The sequence below is a fragment of the Ischnura elegans genome, chromosome 4, assembly GCF_921293095.1.
Source record: "Ischnura elegans chromosome 4, ioIscEleg1.1, whole genome shotgun sequence".
NCBI classification, from domain to species: Eukaryota; Metazoa; Arthropoda; class Insecta; order Odonata; family Coenagrionidae; genus Ischnura; species Ischnura elegans.
In genome coordinates, this window is record NC_060249.1 from 68292880 (window position 1) to 68311636 (window position 18757).

The window sequence follows — 18757 nt, forward strand, 5'->3', positions numbered from 1 at the left end:
ACCCCATGGCATTAGACGTAGCGTCGTGGAATTAACGTAAAATTGTAAATGAAAAATCGTTAGTAAGGTATGTTAAAATCTATTATGATGAATTATTATCTCAATTTGTAAAGCAGTAGAAAGGATCGTGAAAATCTATCAATCAGGCTGCGAATGTTTGCTATACTGTTAAGTTAGGTGTTCATGTTAGGCTTAAGATTAGTTTATATGATTTCCTACAAGGACCACGAGTAGTAAGCCCTTCAAAAATCTCATCTTGACAGTAATCCGCGATGAAAGAGACCGTCGACAAGGCTTCTTCATCAATTGGTTTTCACTTTTACGGTTTTTGTCTCGACGAAGGCTTCTAAGACAGTCTCATCACTCAATTCGTCTCAGTGCCAATCAAGAGTCCTCCAATTTGTGCTGACTGATGTGAGATCATTGCAAACAAGTCAATATTTTTCGACTCCCGAGTTTCCTTACCATAGAGCCCAACTCATAGGTCCTCAGCGTCTTTTGTTGTTCTTCTGTGATCTAAAGATGAGCTTCGGTACATACGATATTACTTGCTAACATCCCTACAATGATTCTTCGAATGACGCCTTTAGGAATGAATACTTAGACTTGTATGAACTTTCCAAGACGTCCATTCGTTTGCGTCTTTGGCTTGTGGTGTTCTTATATTTATATTTTACTATTTACAGCTTCGAGAATGGGATTTAGTCGTACGGACTTTCATGAATTAGACGTATTGAGTTCCTCATCAGGAATTCTAAGATTGCTCCCAAGTGAGCCCTTTTTTCTGTTTTAATTTTGAGCAATTCCGCCGTTCCCACAAGCAACAACAACAATGTGTCGTAGGTAAAATGAAAAAAAATATTTAAAATTATTTTTTCTGCAATTAACGACTGTATCCATATTTTGGTTTAATTTTAATTCATAGATTTAAGGATAAAAATAAGCCATCAAGCATCTTCGTACCTGCATTCCTTCTCGAAACATGTGAAGTCGATGTTTTGTGTTCGCGAAAAGCGACATTTTGAAAATAGGTTCAGCCATTTTTCGATTTTCCCAAAATGCTTCAATCTTAATTCCTCACTAAGGGAGGCAAACATATTTGCGAATTTTTATCAGAATCTGAGAGGTCAAAGTATACTCCAGTCCGAGTTGGCGTTGACCCATATAATTTTACTACGCAACTAATTCTCCCGATTTATCGAGTCAGACACGGAATCAAAAAACGATTGAATTAGTTTTGAATATTTTAGTGGATTATTCCTTATGACCTACTCATATTTTATTCTACTTTATAATTTTAAAGTTCACCAGGCGCGAAAGCGAAGGATAACCGTGGGGTAACTCCGAGAGTGCTCAAGTCATTTTGGATTTTTTTACCCGTTATAGCTCTAGTGGTAATATCATGCTATTATAATCTATCATATACATATGTGTATATGCAAACGTATTTCAGTTGACTGTAGCTGAAATTAGATCCGTTGTACTGGATTCTGGTGTTGGAGATAATCTTGCTTGGACTACGTCGGTTCTTGTATCAAATCTGGGATGTGCGAAAGAAACAGGATTTAATTGAAGGAGATTTGTGTAAAACCCTTGCGATCCGTGGCTGTCTTGTTTAGCTTTCTGAATCTTTGTTTTGAAGACGCTGGATCACGGTGTGTTAAATTAACTCTCGCGAAAAGAGATGATTAGACGACAGTAGGTTTTGAAGTCCTTCGATCGTTTCCGTGCGAAAACGAAGGAAAACCGTTTCGTTGCAACGCATTGAGGCCATTGTCTACATACTTTTGGTTTTTGGGTGTTTTGGCCCATGTTATTTCCTTTGGTGGACCATTTAATAGCTTTTCAATATGGCAATCAGTTGATGAAGACCCGAGAGAAATGATGTTCTGTATCTCACCAGGATTTTTGGCCAATGTCGTTATATTCATGGTAATAATCAAACTTTTCAATGTCCTCTGAGATTTTATGTTGACTTGCCCAGCGCCTTTTCGCAACACTGTGGCATATCCATGTGAATCGTTCCTTGCTTCCCTTGTTCTCGTATCAAATCTAGGAATCACAATGGGGCAAGGGTTTAATTGGTGGAGGTATTTGAGTCTTAACCTCGATGACGTATACAGTGAACCTGTTGCTTCGATTTGCGTTTTCTTTCATACTCTCTGATCCTCTGTTTCGGGGTCGTTACGCCGGACCCTTATTTAGCTGAGTACAGCAAAAAATCTTCTTGCGAAAAGTGATACTTGCACCCGTAGAGAATCAAGAACGTTCCCTAGGCGCAAATTCGCATGGAAACCTTTGCATTTCACGTACTCTTTACTTTTATTTGGCCGTGTTAGTTCGAATGTTGGGGAAATACCATAGCCTTACAAAACTGAATTTAGTTGATTAGTCCCCATAATTCACCCTTTATCTTTAACACTTCCTGAATTCTTTCATTCATACCAAGGAAGGAGAACGCGGCGGAATGGTGTTCGCGCACCATTACAAGTCTACGAAAGTTTTATTTTTCTCATGCAGTAGCAAATATAGATTTTAATTTTTGGGAAGCCAAAATGGATACATGGTTAGGTTGCCTAATTTTATATAAGTTGCGGTACTAATTTTTTTCTTGATTTCCTGGGGGGTGAGGAACCTTTTTTCCCCGAAACAAGTGGCCTGGATAGAACTACGATAGTAATATGGTAGCATTGTACCACTACCATGTAGAATTGGAGGTCATCAAGGCGGCAATTCCTCAAAAACTATATGGACTATTACTTTACCTCATAGTTTTCTCGCGAACATCCTCTGTGCCTTCATTTTGGAGACGCTGAACCCTTGCTTATCCGTATATAAAAAAACTTCTCTCGCGGTGAGAGATACTTGCGCACGTGGAGAATCAAGTCATTCTAACTTTCGTACTTCAGGCGCGAAGTAAAACCGTTGCGTTTTACAGTGTGTGTGCTTGCTTGCTTTGGGTGTGTGTGTGCGTTGGTTTTGCTTTGAGCGTATGTGCGAGAGGGAACAGATAGACACCCACTCAGGGAGGGTTTTCGGCGGGGAAGGAGGGTAAGGGCGAGGGAGAGGGACGGCCGCGAGGCTGAGGAGGGGGGATAGGCGGGCATGATGACGAGGGGAGGGCGGTCGGAGTAGGGGTGGAAGGTGTGCTGGATGGGGGGAGGGGGCATAAGCGTAGCTCCCGGGTGGCGGGAAAGAAGAGAGGGGCCTGTTGGGGAAACTTAGGGAAGGGGTGGAGGAAAAAGTGCGACCGTAAGGCCTGCGAAGGGGGAGAGACAGAGAATATGTCGTATGCTTTGACCTTGCATGAGGATGAAAAAATATCTTATCTTTGCCGGGCAAAATGGAAGTATGTGCGCTCCGTCCCTTCCTCTTCTATTACTCCACTTTATCTCTTACTTTCCCGACCCTCCTTCCTCTCCATCCCATTTCTTTTCGCTCACGTTCATCTCTCTCATTGTAACTCTGCTTAAATGGTTTCATCCGATTTTTTTCCGCAAGTGCCTCCTTTTTACAACGCATCCCGACCGCGTATGTTGCAGGCGCCTTTTTGTCGCACGCGTGCTCCCCGAGATTTTTGACTGTCTTCCGCTAGCCTCAAAATTAAGTTTTCCGGTTGCGATTTCCTCGTAGTTTTTGAAATGCTGTCCTTTTTACCTCGTAAGTGTTTTCGCGCGAAAATTCTTTCGCAATTCACCATTTTTTTGTTTTTCGTGTCCAGATTTTGCGAACGATGTTTTTTTTTTAATTCGTTTCGCGTCTGGCTCCAATTCATGATTTCTTACTGTAGTAAGAAGCTCTTTTATCAAAGGAAATTAATCTTTGATATCAATATCTCAATATGAACTGTCACTATACAATCACGACGTGACATCGGAAATTTTATTGCAATTGAGTTACTTTTTTACGTTCGGGTTATATCCTGAATTGTGAATATGGAATGGAATGAACAGAAAGACAATTACAGCCTCGATATCTCCCTTTTGCTACACAAAGTTGTCTCTATGTTGCTTGCACCACAATACCTCATCCATTTGCCCGTGTCTCTTTCCTAGTATTGTATCACGGGGAGTGGTAGAGGCTCTATATGCGGAAGGTCGATACAGAACGGCGGAATTTCGAATGGCAAGGACATCCTACCCCCTCGCCATCATTTTATTTCGAAAAGGTTACCTTCGTCCTCTTCTCATCCGTCACTTTTGCCGGCCGGCGTCGGCGTCTCCTGTGGCTTCAAATTCTGCATCTCAGAGGCACCTAGCGGCTGGAAGAACGAAACACTGCTTACTTCGTCGTCCGGGCTTTGCCGCACTGGTGGCGGCATCTGGCAAACCCTTTAGGTCACTAAGCGCTCCCATGCTTGTATCGATTTCTCGAGTTCTCGCGGTGAACCGTTTGAAGCTGTTTTAATGCGTAGATGGTATATGTATGTGTGAAGATGCTTTTATGTTAGAATTCAGAATGAATTTCGAGTTCAATTCCATTAAATTTGATCAATCAGAAGGTATCAAAAATATTTTCTTTTGATTTAATTTTTAATCAATATGCTAACCCAGGTATCATTGTAATTTTATGGTTACTGAAAATCTTACGCAGTTTGGTTTTTTACATAGATAAATATAAAGCAATTCGAAGTGAATATCCAATTTAAATATTGTAACTGTTTAAGTTTAATACGTGCAATTTTTATTATGTTTGAAGGTCTCGGTGAATGGATGGTAATTCAGCTGTTTTGACCAATCACCTTTCAGTTGAATAACTCTCATTGATTATCCCTGAAATCTTTAAAACTGAGTCACATTCGTGGTTCTCTTTGATTTTTCTGTCAGTTAAATATATAATTGTTATAATACGGTCGTAAATAACTAAATTGAAGAATATAGATGCCATGAATTTTTGTTGTGTCTGTGTACCAATTTAATAAGGGAGAGTTAAAAATTGATCTTTTGATATTTTATGAAAGAAAAATAAATGACCTTAAAGTATGAATTTGAAAATCTTCGGAATAATATATTATATAATTAATTGTTCTGTTTGGGATATTTAAGATATCACCCTTTTAATCACTTCTTTACCTTTGCAATAGTGATACGGAATCAATCTCAATTCGCGGCTATGGTTTCAAATATTTAATATTTATTCCGCTCAGTGAAACATCTTTTATTTTCTTTCGAAATGAAGTATTTGATTTTATTGCTACCAAATTCCTTCCCACTAAGTCAGTGCATTTTTCTTTTTTTTTAAATAACAAATGTATGGCCTAACGTTATTTTTGTAGAATTTTTTTGCTCACCTCATATCCAAATTTAAATTAGTGTGTACATATTGCTATTTTCTGGATCACCCCAAGAAAATCATTTAGAACGGCATTTTTTGGAGAGGGGAGTGCTGTAGCCACGCCCAGTCGGAGATATTCCAAATGATCCATGCGAAAACGAGGCAGTGTGGAAAAACATTCTGGATATGCGTGGAATGTCATTCATTTACGTGTGCCAGCACACCCTTGACCAGTTAATTTTGCTTCCAAACCCTTTCGCTTTCTCTTGGTTGTCGGTAGTATTATCACAAACCCCTGAGAATCGCGTGATTGGAGCGTGTCCACGTGAACCTTTGGGGAGACGAATTAGATTCGTTGAAACCCTTGCGGAATACAGATCGTTGTCACTTTTCAATGGTGAAATAATTATGATTCATCAGCATTATGCGGAGGGTGTTTTTTTTTATATTCTTGTGACATATTTGCGAATTTTTATATAAGTCGTGAAATATGAATGGCATGTACAGCCTTCCAAAAAAGTCATTCTGCCTATCGCTCTAAGCAATTGGGTTTGTATTCACTCTATATAGTAGTCGCGAATTAATATCGGAGTGGGGCATAGCAGTTGGATATGCTATATTGCATTCATTCCACAGATATGAGAATTTATCGTTGATTCTCTCGTCATAGGATTTTTTAGGGAAGATCTCTGAGGTTCCTCCTACTATCCTATTTGAGTCCATGATTCGTGTGGATTCGATATAATCTCTTGTATCATGTATTCTCCGAATTTCTAAACTAAAATATCTGCGTCTAGTGTGATGTCTCTCCAAGATCGAACCAGTCCATCACTAAAACTCCGTGATCACCATGATCTGCAAATGATAAAAATATGTATGCACATAGCACACCAAAGCAACATTGCAAAGCAAAAAGGTACGCAGTTCTTACCCATCACGAAATATTTGGAATTGACATCACAACTGCATTATTCGAAATAATTGCAAGGAAAACATAATTTTTTGTTTTTTGCGTTCACCTAGTTATTTTTCATTGGCTATTTTTCACGGAATTTTTCGTAGAATTTTCTGCTATCAATTGATACACCTCGCAATTTCCACTGAAAATTTTATCAGTCACATCTAATTTTTAAATGTTACCTACTCCAGTGGTCTGTCAAACCTTCATAGACGTTTCAAGCAAAATTTTAAGCCGCAAATAATTTTGAAAAATGTACAGACCCGTGCTATAGTAGATATTTTACCTCAATATCAAACGGTACGAAGGGGTATTGATTTCAAGTGCATATATAAAATAAAATTATCTGGTATCCATGGTCGACTGGAAAATGCTGTATTGGGGCATCATTGCTTTGTATCAATTTGCCCTCGAGATTAATTGTCATGACCTCATTCTTTCAATTGCCCATCGTATGAGTTTTTATCAGCTAAACATGAAATATATTGCGGAGAGAGATTCTTGTAGTATTAGAGTGCCTGCTATTGAATATTGCATGGAATCGAACGTAATGCATCGTGTATATATATACTTGGATTGTTAGTATTCATTCATAAAGCCTTAAAACACCAATCCCAGCGGATACGTCATTCATTACGTACCCCCTGCCGTCTCCCATCGACACTTACCTAACCTTCGCCGTCACCGTGCTAGCTATTTCTTACGACATATCTCGTGACATTGACTGCTTTAAACTGTAAACGGTCGCAATTTCCACTGAAACGTTTAGTAATCACACATAATTTTTAAATGTTACTCAATTTTTAAAAACATAAAGATTGATTTTTAAAGGTGGAATCACCCGCACTTAAATTTCTACAAAATATATTAATATATTTCATACGGTGCTAAAATTGCGAATATTAAATATATTTTCGTAAAAAATGAGTAACTTCAAATCAAAACAAATGGTTCTTCAAGTCCCCTTCACCTAGTATTAATTTTCATCGATATAATTCAGCTAAAATACTCACGCTCAAAGTTTGATAAATGATACGATTTTCCCCCATTGTTAAGTTACAATGTATACTCACATCCCAAACGCTCCTGGGTCGTGGAGTGTAACGCAAAAGTTGATTCTTCAACTGTTAGGATTTTTTCGCTAGTGTTTATAACTATGTGCTCGGCTGAGACAGAGCTTACAAATAGTTATTATGTTTTATAGATTAAATAAAATAACTTTGTTTTATTTAATCTATAATGAAGCAATTCCACAAAGTAACTCCTGAGACCGTGTCTTATATTATTATGTTTTATATTCAAATCAAATATCTTATTCTATTTTCTTTCTTCCTTATTCCCTCTTTCGTCAGCGTGTATTGGTATCTATCTGTAACTGCAAGTAACATATGTACAGCCAAACTTTATTTTTGGTGGAACATTTATCTTAGGTAATCACCAAATTAACGATAGAACATGCATGATGTTGTAGCTAACTTTTTCACTGCATCATTCGGTACGCGACGGATAAATTGTATTTCTGTACATTTCCATGGATCACTCGACGCGATGATGATGAATCCTGGCTGAATTACGGGTCAAACTATGTTATTTTTCCTGTTTAGAATTTTCTCACAAAAATTTATTTCTAAGTTTAAAAAATACTGTGTATAAGATAGACCCTGTTATCGGTTGCTAAACCCCAATTTTTTATATTGGTCATCATAATAGTGACTTTTTCAAATAAATATTATGCAATAAATAGAGCTGTGGTAATTTATTATTTGAACAAAAAGTTATGGTCAGAGTCTGTTTTAATGTTGGTGCTGGCTTGGGATTTTCTTATTATTTTCTCAGTTAGGTTTGCGTGGAAGACGATGAAGCTTGTTAATGGCACATAAATACGCTGGAATACGTGCCAAACTACATGATTTTTCCTATTATAATTTTCTCACAAAAATTGATTTCTAGCTTCAAAAAAAACTGTGTTTAATATAGAACCTGTTACCGGTTGCTAAACCCCATTTGTATGCTTGTCATCATAGTGCAATTTTTCAAATAAATATCATACAACAAATAGAATTGTGGTATTTATTATTTGAACGACAAATTATGGATAGAATCCGCTTTTATGTTGCGACTGGCTTGGGATTTTCTTCTTATTTTCCCAGGTTGGGTTGCGTGAAAGACGATGAATTGCTTGTTCATGGCGCATAAAAATGGCGGATGAAAGCTGAGGATTTCAGACTTCATAAGATTGATCACTCTTTAATGTGCTCGTTTATCCAGTCGATATAATATGCCAAGTTTGTGTACACCGATGGCCACGCCACTTGGCCGACAATCTGAACCCATGAGCTGATACCCACCACTTTTCCGTCAACAGTGAGCGGGGCTGCAGAATCACCCTGAAAAAAATTGAGAAGAAATAGAGATAGAAATAACATATTTAATTTTTAGACGGATATAGTGTACTCTGATTAATTTTTGAAAATTTCCCATTCAAATTAAGTTGGCTGCAAGCTTCATCTGTCAATCGTCTCGGTTTTATATGACAGAGTAAGAGGAGCGGGCAACTTTTTCCTTGTGAGAACTCATCAGCCGTTGGGGATCTAGTGAATAGGATCCCCATGAGACAAGCTTATTCAATGAACTAGAGTGGGTGCAGCAAAGATTACCAAGGTAAATTATTGATCGATACGATTAATTAATTAGCACGACGAAGCTATTGCAACAGTTGGGTTTGGCAGTAGGCACCAGTCTGAAAGTTGCTTAAATCTGAGGATTTGTATTTTCAATAGGTTCCAGGGTGAAATATTTGCAGACGTATTATAGGTTGTTTTGAAAGAACATAAGTGCTGAAAGTACGTAGGACGATTTGCACAAAATCAGGGAAATATATTTGAGAAAGGAGAGGTTCAATAATTTATTCCAAACGATAACGAATAAAGAACCACAGCAGAAATCGCCCCGACATAAAAAAATGTCCTTGCGAAGTACAGTGCTGTTACTTAGTCCAAAAAAAACTTAGTATTACTTTATGATATTCCTAGCAGTACTAAGTAGTCAATATGTACAACCAAAGAGTAAGTATGTACTTAATCTATGGTACAACCTAGCTTTTCTTGCAAACCCCAAGTTCTTGACGCATGGCCGTCTGGGCCTAAGTACTGTCGTCGTTGGTATCGGAATGAATGGTGCATTCTTGGAGAGAGCTAACCCTTGCCTCATAATTACACGTGCAAATGCGATTGGCCTTTATGCAGCTGAGTGCACGTTGGGCGAAAATACTCACCCCTTGTCATATATCGAAGAGGTGGCTTGCGAGGTATCATGTATATAGATCTCTACCATATTAGAATGAAGCGTATCAAAAACCTAATCAATACTTTCGTTAACGAATAAACTATAGAACTCAGTTACCACTGCGGGTATTATTGATGGTATTACATATCTTCATCTTAAATACATGCTCCCGGAATATAACCCCAACGCCTCGGTAGGCCAAGTACAAAAACAGGAGTGCATCTTTTCGAATTTCCTTGGGTGACGACAAAAAGAAACCAACCCCACTGTAAAACTTTACCTCTGTTGGTCATTATTCTCGATAAAATTGTTGTCCAAATATGGAAGCAATATTTTAACAAGGAAATAAAAATATATTCCGGCTATAATTAGGTCATACCATGTTTATCAAGGAAGCCTGAATTGTTTTCACAGATGTTTTCGTATACTCTTTATATCGAATTTGTGGGGACGTATGTGCCTAACAGATTTCAGCATTTAAATAACAAATACCTTTTGTTACACAAGGCATGGCTACGACTTATGCTAATATCTATAGAGTACTGATTACGTAGTATTGTGTACTTACTCTATAGAAGGAGTAAGTATATATACTCATTACTCACTGTAAGGTTCTACGGCTAAATAGTTGACATGGTGAATCAAAATTTTTCAAAATATTTTTTAATTTCAAAGGGTTTTTGACATCTATCTAAAGAATCAGAACTCACGGAGCGCTTAAACTTACTGTACTGAAACGGGTTATGTTATAGTTCAAAGTTAGCTGTGAATATTATATTATTTTTCTGAGAATGTGAATTTAATTTCACAATATTAGGGATCATTTAGCGAGTGTATTATTCATTGAAACTGAAACCTCCATCATATGTATTGTACGCATATGTAATATCGAGGTACTCCCCTCTGGTAACATGCACTGCAGATTACGTCGTAAAAAGAGATATATCAGCTTATACTTACATTTGTCGAGTCGTGACCGTCGACTAAGCCCGAGACACAGATCTGAGAGGAGTATATAACTTTCTTCGGAACTGGAGAGTATGTCTCTTCGCATTTTTTGTGGTCGACTATTTGCACTTCCAATTTATGTAAGTCATTTGCAGGAGGGCCCGGGAACTGCAAATAAATATGACTTATAAAAATAAACATGCATAAGCGAGCTGCCAATCAGCACTAAATTTTCATGTGGTACGCGTACAAAATATCCGAAACGTATCCTTTCCATGGCGAAAAATGATTAATAATAATGATGTCGTCTTTATTTCACAAGCGAATTTAGGACTAGATAGTCCTCTCTTACAATTAACTTGTTTGGCAATAACATACATCCATGCCCTGGAGGGTGGTCAAACCACCCAGGCGGGATTCGAACCCACCTGGGTGGTTTATAGGATAATCATAAAAAAACATGCAATAATAACCATATATCTAGAGAATGCATTCCAAGCTTGCTGTAAAACGAACCGGATACCCCTCTTAATTAAAAAAGTAAAACTTCTCTTCTTGTCCACAATTAATCCTCTTATAGCATACACATTTTAGACTTAAAAAAACGATAATTTTGTAGTAATTTAAAATCTAATTGATTGGTGAATAAAATTTATAAAATTTCCTTGCAGGAGGCGCTTACTTGGAGAGATCCCCAACCGGCGATGACAGCGTGTGTACCTCCTTCAGGAGCAGGCTCACCTTGCTCAACCATCACGACTGGAGACACTCCGTCGCCCATTTGGATTGGAGGACTGACCTGAATAGTGATGGGAGTTAATTGCCATTTGAATAGACGCAGGTTGAAATGTTCTCCTCAATGTTTAAGGTAAGACAGTAGTTATGTGGTAATGCTATGCCTGAATAAATACGTTCGGACAGTAGCCATTTGGTAACATGTATTATAATTTAACTTTTTCATTGAAATCCATAATACAATAAAATAATTTTGTATTTGTCAATATGCTACTTATTCCAAGCTTAATCAAGCCCATTTACAAGTGATTGATATTCGTTGCTCTAAGTGCAGTAGTTTTTGTGATGGTGTAAAAGTATGCAGCTCTTTCGGGCATTTTCACAATGATAAAAAATTGCTATGATGATGTGTGATAAAATTTTACTTTTCACTCAAAAAGATTTCACTTTTTCGTAAAGCGCATACTATACGTATCGCAGGATCATTTCCCCATTCTAGGGTTGGATTGAAATGGTCCCCAGGTGTAAACTACAGACCCTCCGAGTTAAGTAAATCGGTATACCTACATTCTAAGGGCAATTAATCAAATAATTTTTTCTGCATCGATTACGTTACGATTACGATCAAAAGTTACGTTCTACTGTTATCTTAGACTTCCATCATTACCTTGAATTTAGACTAATTGGATAAGTACATGTCCTTATACATCACTGGTTACGGCTAATTAATTAATTCCTTGTTAAAGTCAAAGCCATTCGTACTCTGGTAACTTGTCAACTAATGAATGGGATTTAATTCCTTCAGAAATAAAGCAAAAGGTCTCCCACCTTTAGCACGACTATATCGTTGATCCAGGTGTTGGTTTCATTGTACGCCTCGTGCATAACAACTTTGGTCACGTCATGGATCGTCCCACCGGCATCCAAGGTGTTAGAACCGACCTGCACGGAGTACGAGTCCCAATCGTAACTGTAAATTAGAAGAGTGTACTAATAAGAGGGGTTTTACCACTTTTCATTTGCCACAGTAATGTATTTCATCCTATAATTCCGTATTTCTAAAATTTCAACAGCACTACTGTTGAGTAAGAGATTCAGTACTACAAAAATGATTTGACATTGAAAATGGTCATCGTCTTTCCTGAATTACTGGAGGCATGGGAATATAAGGTGCACTGCAATTCAAGAAAATATTTTTAAATAACTTTTAAGTCATTCATTACCATCCAATGCATATTTATAGGCAAATAATAAGTTATACTTCACCGAGTGATACTGGCTAAAATATAATATAGAGAGAATCGGACTCCATCCGGGGTACATATCTTAAGTAAAATTTGTGCTAGAGTAAAGTACTATTAGCCATTACGCGGTTGTCCAGAATCCAGTCAGCAAAACGCATTTTGAAATGTATTATTGAAAAATATGACATCTATGATGGCTGTGACGTAGAATTTTTTTTCAAATCGAAAAACTATTTTTTTTTGCATATGAAACCATTTCTGAGAAACAATTCTTTTGCGTGAATTCATCGAAGTAAAAACTGCGTCTTTTAAAGCGAAAATACCGTATTTTCGTCCGTTGTAAAAAATAATTATTTTGGGGCTAGTCTTCATATGCCTTTTTTATATTTCTGTATTTTTGAGAACATTAATCAAGGCGAAAACCGAGTCTTTTTAAAGCGAAAGACATAATTTCCGTGCTCGCGAAAACTCGTTGGTGGTATCTGTACCAGGTGATCAAAAACTAAAAAAGCAAATTATATTTCGCGGGTAGGCAAAAAGGAGAACGTCTACTCTCTGATCGACCTATGAGACGAAGTATACGATATATTTCAGCGATTATCAAAACAGCTTATGAATATTAAATTATTGTAAGGTGCAGCTTTATTAATTCTGTTTTACTTACAGCATGCAGCTAGCCATACTTAGGACCCAATCAGAGTTGAGTATGTTGGCACCGCAGAAATGGTAATCCCGAACGCGTAACGAAGCCTGTGAAAAGAGAATCAAGCTTAGTATTTGAATTGATGTACATTTTTTTGAGCGTATATTTGCTTCTCGTAAATTGTAATCGTTCCCTGGAAGTGGATGGCTGACACCCAAAATGACGGACAAAAATAAGAGGCTTTACGAGCAATAACGCGTATGAATGTAGCAATGGCATTATAAAATTCTGTCAACGAATATTTCGACATTGGCAAAAATTAAAGAGACATTTTTTTAAGAAATGGCTTTCATTTCATTATGAAGAGAGATTTCTTTCCTGACGAAATCGTAATTCTCAGAAAGAGTGAGTAGATAGTTAAATACGAGGGATAATTAATAATATCTTCAATTTTAAAAAAAAATTTAACTTTACTCGTATATGAATTGAAATAATTTTCCTACAGTTGTACACGTGGACTTGCTTTTCATAAGATCTGACAGCTTGTAATAACTATATTTTGATGAAATTTTCTTTTTTTGCCAATAACCAGTAGAATAGTAAACGGTTATGACATCACCATCTGATGTAAACAAAAGCCATAATCTCTGCCTTATCTAGGCATCCCATATCTGCTGTCCCAGCCGGCACAAAGGTTTTTCAGTGGCTGATTACCCGAGGCCAGTGTGCTAATCAAACGTTCGAAGTATAGATAGCCGTTGTTAAATAATCTTTCTACGATTAGCTTGTAATTTTTTACCAGGGCCATGTATAGCGGTGAATATTAGATAGTAGCCCGTATTATTATTAGACCTAGCTCGTATACTTACCAGCCATGGGAATTCCCTGCCTTCCACTATATCTCCTCCCTCAATGTATGGCTTTGGATCCGTTCTCCCGGCTCCCTTCGTTTGCAGGTGATGAGGTGGTCCAACATTATCTGTCAAGATGTAAAATTATATATATAAACGACATAAGTTTTAGTTTCATTAGATATTTTTATAGTTTTGAACAAATAAGACACGGATATGTAATTTTCCGTTTTATTTAAAACTAATTCAAGATCTGCTATCCTAAAGAGCACTAATAATAATTCTTTTATCATCATGTGTATTTGTCTCCTTTTCATCTCGCATTTTAATTTTATGTAGCTGATTGATCACATGGCACTCTTTACTCTTACTTAAGAAATAGGTTCCGAAACAGCGAATTTACAAAAAATCTGTTAATTTCTCTATGGATTTTTTATTTAGCCGCACTCTCATTTTGCTCTCTGCGAGCTTATGTTAGCCGTTTTTACGCGAAACGAATTTAAAAATGTGCGAAAATATACACGACATTTAATGAAGTGCGACACTTGTGAAAATTAATTTTAGATTTTTATTGCCAGTCACGATAGTGAGTTTCTGCTTCAACAACCATTGGCTGGCATAGGTAAATAACACGAAATGAAGGAATGATAGAATCGAAGAACTCAAGGCCTACGAGAGAAAAGTACTTAAAGTAACACGAAAGCATATAGCAACCGAAACATTTGACGAAATCTCCTTGTTTTACCAAGAAATAGTTCAAAAGAAAACAGCGTGGACACCATTTTACGCAATATTACTATTTGATACGGTGTTTTCCCGATATCCCGGAAGAACTTATCTCTTGCACATTTCTGAGAGTTAGCCGCTTGGGTAACTCTCAGAAATATGCAAGCCACTTCCTGGCCAAGATTTCAATGCACGATTTGGTCATGGAAGCGTTCGTCAAGTTTGAGGCCTTCACCCAGTGGAAAACACAAATTTGGGAAAGAACAATCACAAGAGAAAGAACAATCTTGGCTGAGGAGAAAGAAATATCTAACAGAAAGAGTCTGAATTTTGACTGTGCTGCGAGGCTATACTTGCTAAATCTGCCTAAAGCGTCAATTAATCGAGGGAGTCTCTCCAGGGATTGGTAACAAGATTATGGAGTTAAATTAATCGAAGGAACTCACCAATTGAAAGAGTGTGCGTGTTTAGCACCAAATAAAATCCTACAATAAAGAAGACACCCTTAACACGTTTAGAAAGCATCGTGACTTGAGGATAACTGTGAAATATGGTTGATTCTCTCAGTTGAAAGTGAAAAGATACGATTCCGAGAGGGAAATAAAAATGATTTTTTTCTTTGTCAGCCATACATGAGTGCCGATGCTCGCTTTATATCTTATCGTAATGATACAAAATAATCTCATATCCATTGCATGACAGCCAGGTGGAAAATTCATTGTTTTCGTTAATCCCAAAAGTCTTTTGTTCAATACAATCAATATCTTCCTTTGAAATATATCGTGTTATGTTATATATCCCACTATGAATCGCAACTTGATTCATGGGAACTCATTTGGGAGTACACAGGAAATGATATTTTTTGCGAAACAAAGATTTCGATTGAACTACTGAGTAATAAATTGAATGCAAATATTTCCAAAAATGTCTGCCCATCAGAAGTTTGTGACGCCATATAAACATAGTTTCATATCACGGACGTCAGTACTCAATGTATTCGTTGGAAAGCAGGGGAAAGGAATGCTGCCTAAAACTAGGCAGTGTTTGTATATTGTCTGAGAATATACATAGAGGATAGGAGAATCTTAAGAGGTAATGTTGTTAATTCTATGGCATTGGCCATTGTGATTTTCGGTGCAGCGAGCTACATCAACATCCTCGACCCACTTCTTATGGTAGAACGAAAAACTTCGTTGGTTTGACCCGTTTACTTCAATAATTAGGGAACAGACTAAAAATGAGTAAATGGGTCTTTTTCTTCTCAGACCTCATGATCGGCGATTTAAAAAAAAAACATTAAGTGATCCAAAATGGATATATGTTACCTGTAACTCCATTACTTATAGGCGATATAATATATCATTATTTTTAGTAAAAGACATTTTTATAGTTCCACTAAACTGAAGCAAGATTTCTTATATTTATTATAGAACGGTTCTTGTATATCTCCTATCAAAGCTGAAACTACCAATTTCATTCTTAATTTTTTCTATGTTAATTACGTAGCTACTGTAAAGTAAATTGAGGACAAAGTTATCCACATACTTTGTTTTTGAGTTTAGTCAAATTTTTCTACACCTGCTTAAAATAAATGGATTATAATTGTACGGTATTGCTTTGACTCAAGGAAATAAACTGTAGAAGAAGCGGATTTAAAGTCATTTGAGTCACTAAATGCTGTGCATTTTCTACCGTATACAAGAGCAATTCAGGACTCCTGTTTTAAATCTCTATGGCCTCAAAACTTCTGTTTGCCACACAGTGTGCACATAACAAGCAGATAATTGTAATGATCTATATAAGAGGCTTCTACTTCTTTTTTGCAAAAAAAATTGCAAAGGCTAAACGCAGAAGAGACCTGCCTTTAATACATAATTTTAAAATTGCTTTACCAGAGCAGAGATGTAACCAAAGCGATCTATAGCTACTGAGTCGAAATTACTTAAGGGCAGGAAAATAGAGATTGGGTCGGTTTACTGACTCCATTATTTCAATTTTCAATTAATTTCCTATCGTGGGCCATTTGGCCCATGGGATAATTTACGAGTGCACAACGATTCAGTAAAAATCATTTGACAAAGGTTCAAAGAAAAAAAAAACACTACATCAAGACGAGAGTAAATGCAAAAAATAGAGAGAAAAAAACTAAAAACAGAAACAAAATATAAACCTATACAAGCATATACATACAATTGCATCCCAAATGCGGACACCCGGGTATCTAGCCACACAACATTTTCAGGCGTATTAAATACATTTGAAGCAGTATCACAATTTATTCAAAGAAAAATATTCAGAAAAAAGTAGGACCAATAGAAAATGATATCATGAATAAGATATCCGGGTATCTAGCCATATAACATTTTCAGACACATTAAATACATTTGAAACAGTATCACAATTTATTCAAAGAAAAATATTTAGGTGTAACAGAAAAACGTAGGACCAATAGAAAATTATATCATGAATACAGAATATATTCTCCCCTCATCACATCAGTACTTAATCACGTCAGCATGGCTAGTTACACTGGGAATTGCCATGAACTATCATTTAATAACTTGTATACTTTATTCTTAAATACATGTATTGATGGCAGATTTCTTATTTCTACCGGCAGTGAGTTCCATATTCTAGCCGCTGTAACCATGAATGATTTATTGAGGTAAGATGTTCTATAGTGGGGGATATGAATGTCAACGTTGTGATTTCTAGTGGGTATGAAATGAATATTTATTTTCCAAATAAATCTTTTGTACAGATAAGGCGGGTTACCGGAAGAAAGTATTTTGTATGTGAGGCAGGTGAGATGATAAAGGCGACGTTGTTTGAATTTCATCCAGTTTAGGCGGGCATACGCACTACTAATTCGATCCCACTTTTTGAGGTCGAAAATCAACCGTATTGTCGAGTTCATTGTCACTTGTAATTGGTTGCTGTTTTCTTCATCTATATTTTTAAGCAGGGAAGAGCAGTATTCCAGGTGTGGAAGGATTAGTGTTTGTACAAGGATGGTGCGTATTTTTGGGGGTATAATATTCTTTGATCTATACAGTTGGTGCAATGTACATAGGGTTTTCTGTTTAGTACTTTGTACTTGGTGCTTCCAAGTAAGATGTTTATCAAATGTTACACCAAGGTTTTTTATTACTTCTTCATATGGTATGGTGTAGTTTCCGATTTGAATATTGGGCAGAGATAAAATGCCTATTTGAGCATGCAAGTAGCTTTGCCCAATTATTATGGACTTTGATTTACATTCATTTAATCGTAGGTGGTTTTTCAGTGTCCAGGATGCCATTCGCTCAACGTCTTCGTTGATCAGAGCAATAGTAGTTTTTAAGTCCGGAATTGACGAGTGGCAATATATCTGGAAATCATCAGCGTAGAGATGGTATTTAAAGTGTTTTATGACTTCGGGGAGATCATCATCAGTTATCAATGACAAACCAATTGATTTGTTCAAATACCACACGTTCTAGAATCTTAGCGAAAGCGCAAATGATGCCTATTGGTCTATAGTCTGACGGATTGGTAGGTTCAGAACATTTTGGGATTGGACGTATAATGGAATGTTTCCATAAAGTTGGATATTGCGCTGCTTGCAGAGAGGCATCGAAAATATTTAGAAGCGCAGGAAGTATCACCGGAAGAGCCATCTTTAATGCGGAAATATTTATTTCGTCATGACCTTTTGCACTTGTCGTGATGTTTTTGCATGCTCTCGTGACTGATAAGGAAGAAATGTGGGAGAAATAAAACTGGTTTCCAGAGACATTGTTTTTCTTATGACCTTCTAGGACGTTGCTCACATTGTATTCGCGGTTAATTTCTTTTATAGAAAATAATTATTGAGTATATCTAGATTTATGTTGATGACATTCATATGTTTTGGCTGTATTACACCAAGATCACGAATAGTTTTCCACATTTTTTTTGTACCAGTCTGCATTCCAATGGTATTTTGGAAGTAGTCGCTTTTGGCCTTACGAGTCATATATTTGACTCGCTTTTTTAGTTCTTTGTATTCAGCGTATATGACCGGGTCCTTGTGGCGTCTAAACGTAGCTCGAGCTATGTTTCTTTCTTTAAT

General features: G+C 36.9%; 1 protein-coding gene across 1 annotated transcript; it reads right to left on the reverse strand.

Moving 5' to 3' along the window:
• Nucleotides 1–8288: 8288 nt before the first annotated feature.
• LOC124157635 (trypsin-like) lies at nucleotides 8289–15275 on the reverse strand. The gene is made up of 7 exons (XM_046532535.1): nucleotides 15111–15275; nucleotides 13957–14066; nucleotides 13109–13194; nucleotides 12029–12170; nucleotides 11148–11264; nucleotides 10478–10633; nucleotides 8289–8619 (listed from the first exon to the last, which is right to left on the reverse strand). The coding sequence occupies exons 1-7, from the start codon at nucleotides 15187–15189 to the stop codon at nucleotides 8473–8475; spliced, it is 837 nt and encodes a 278-aa protein (XP_046388491.1). The 5' UTR covers nucleotides 15190–15275; the 3' UTR covers nucleotides 8289–8472.
• Nucleotides 15276–18757: the final 3482 nt, after the last annotated feature.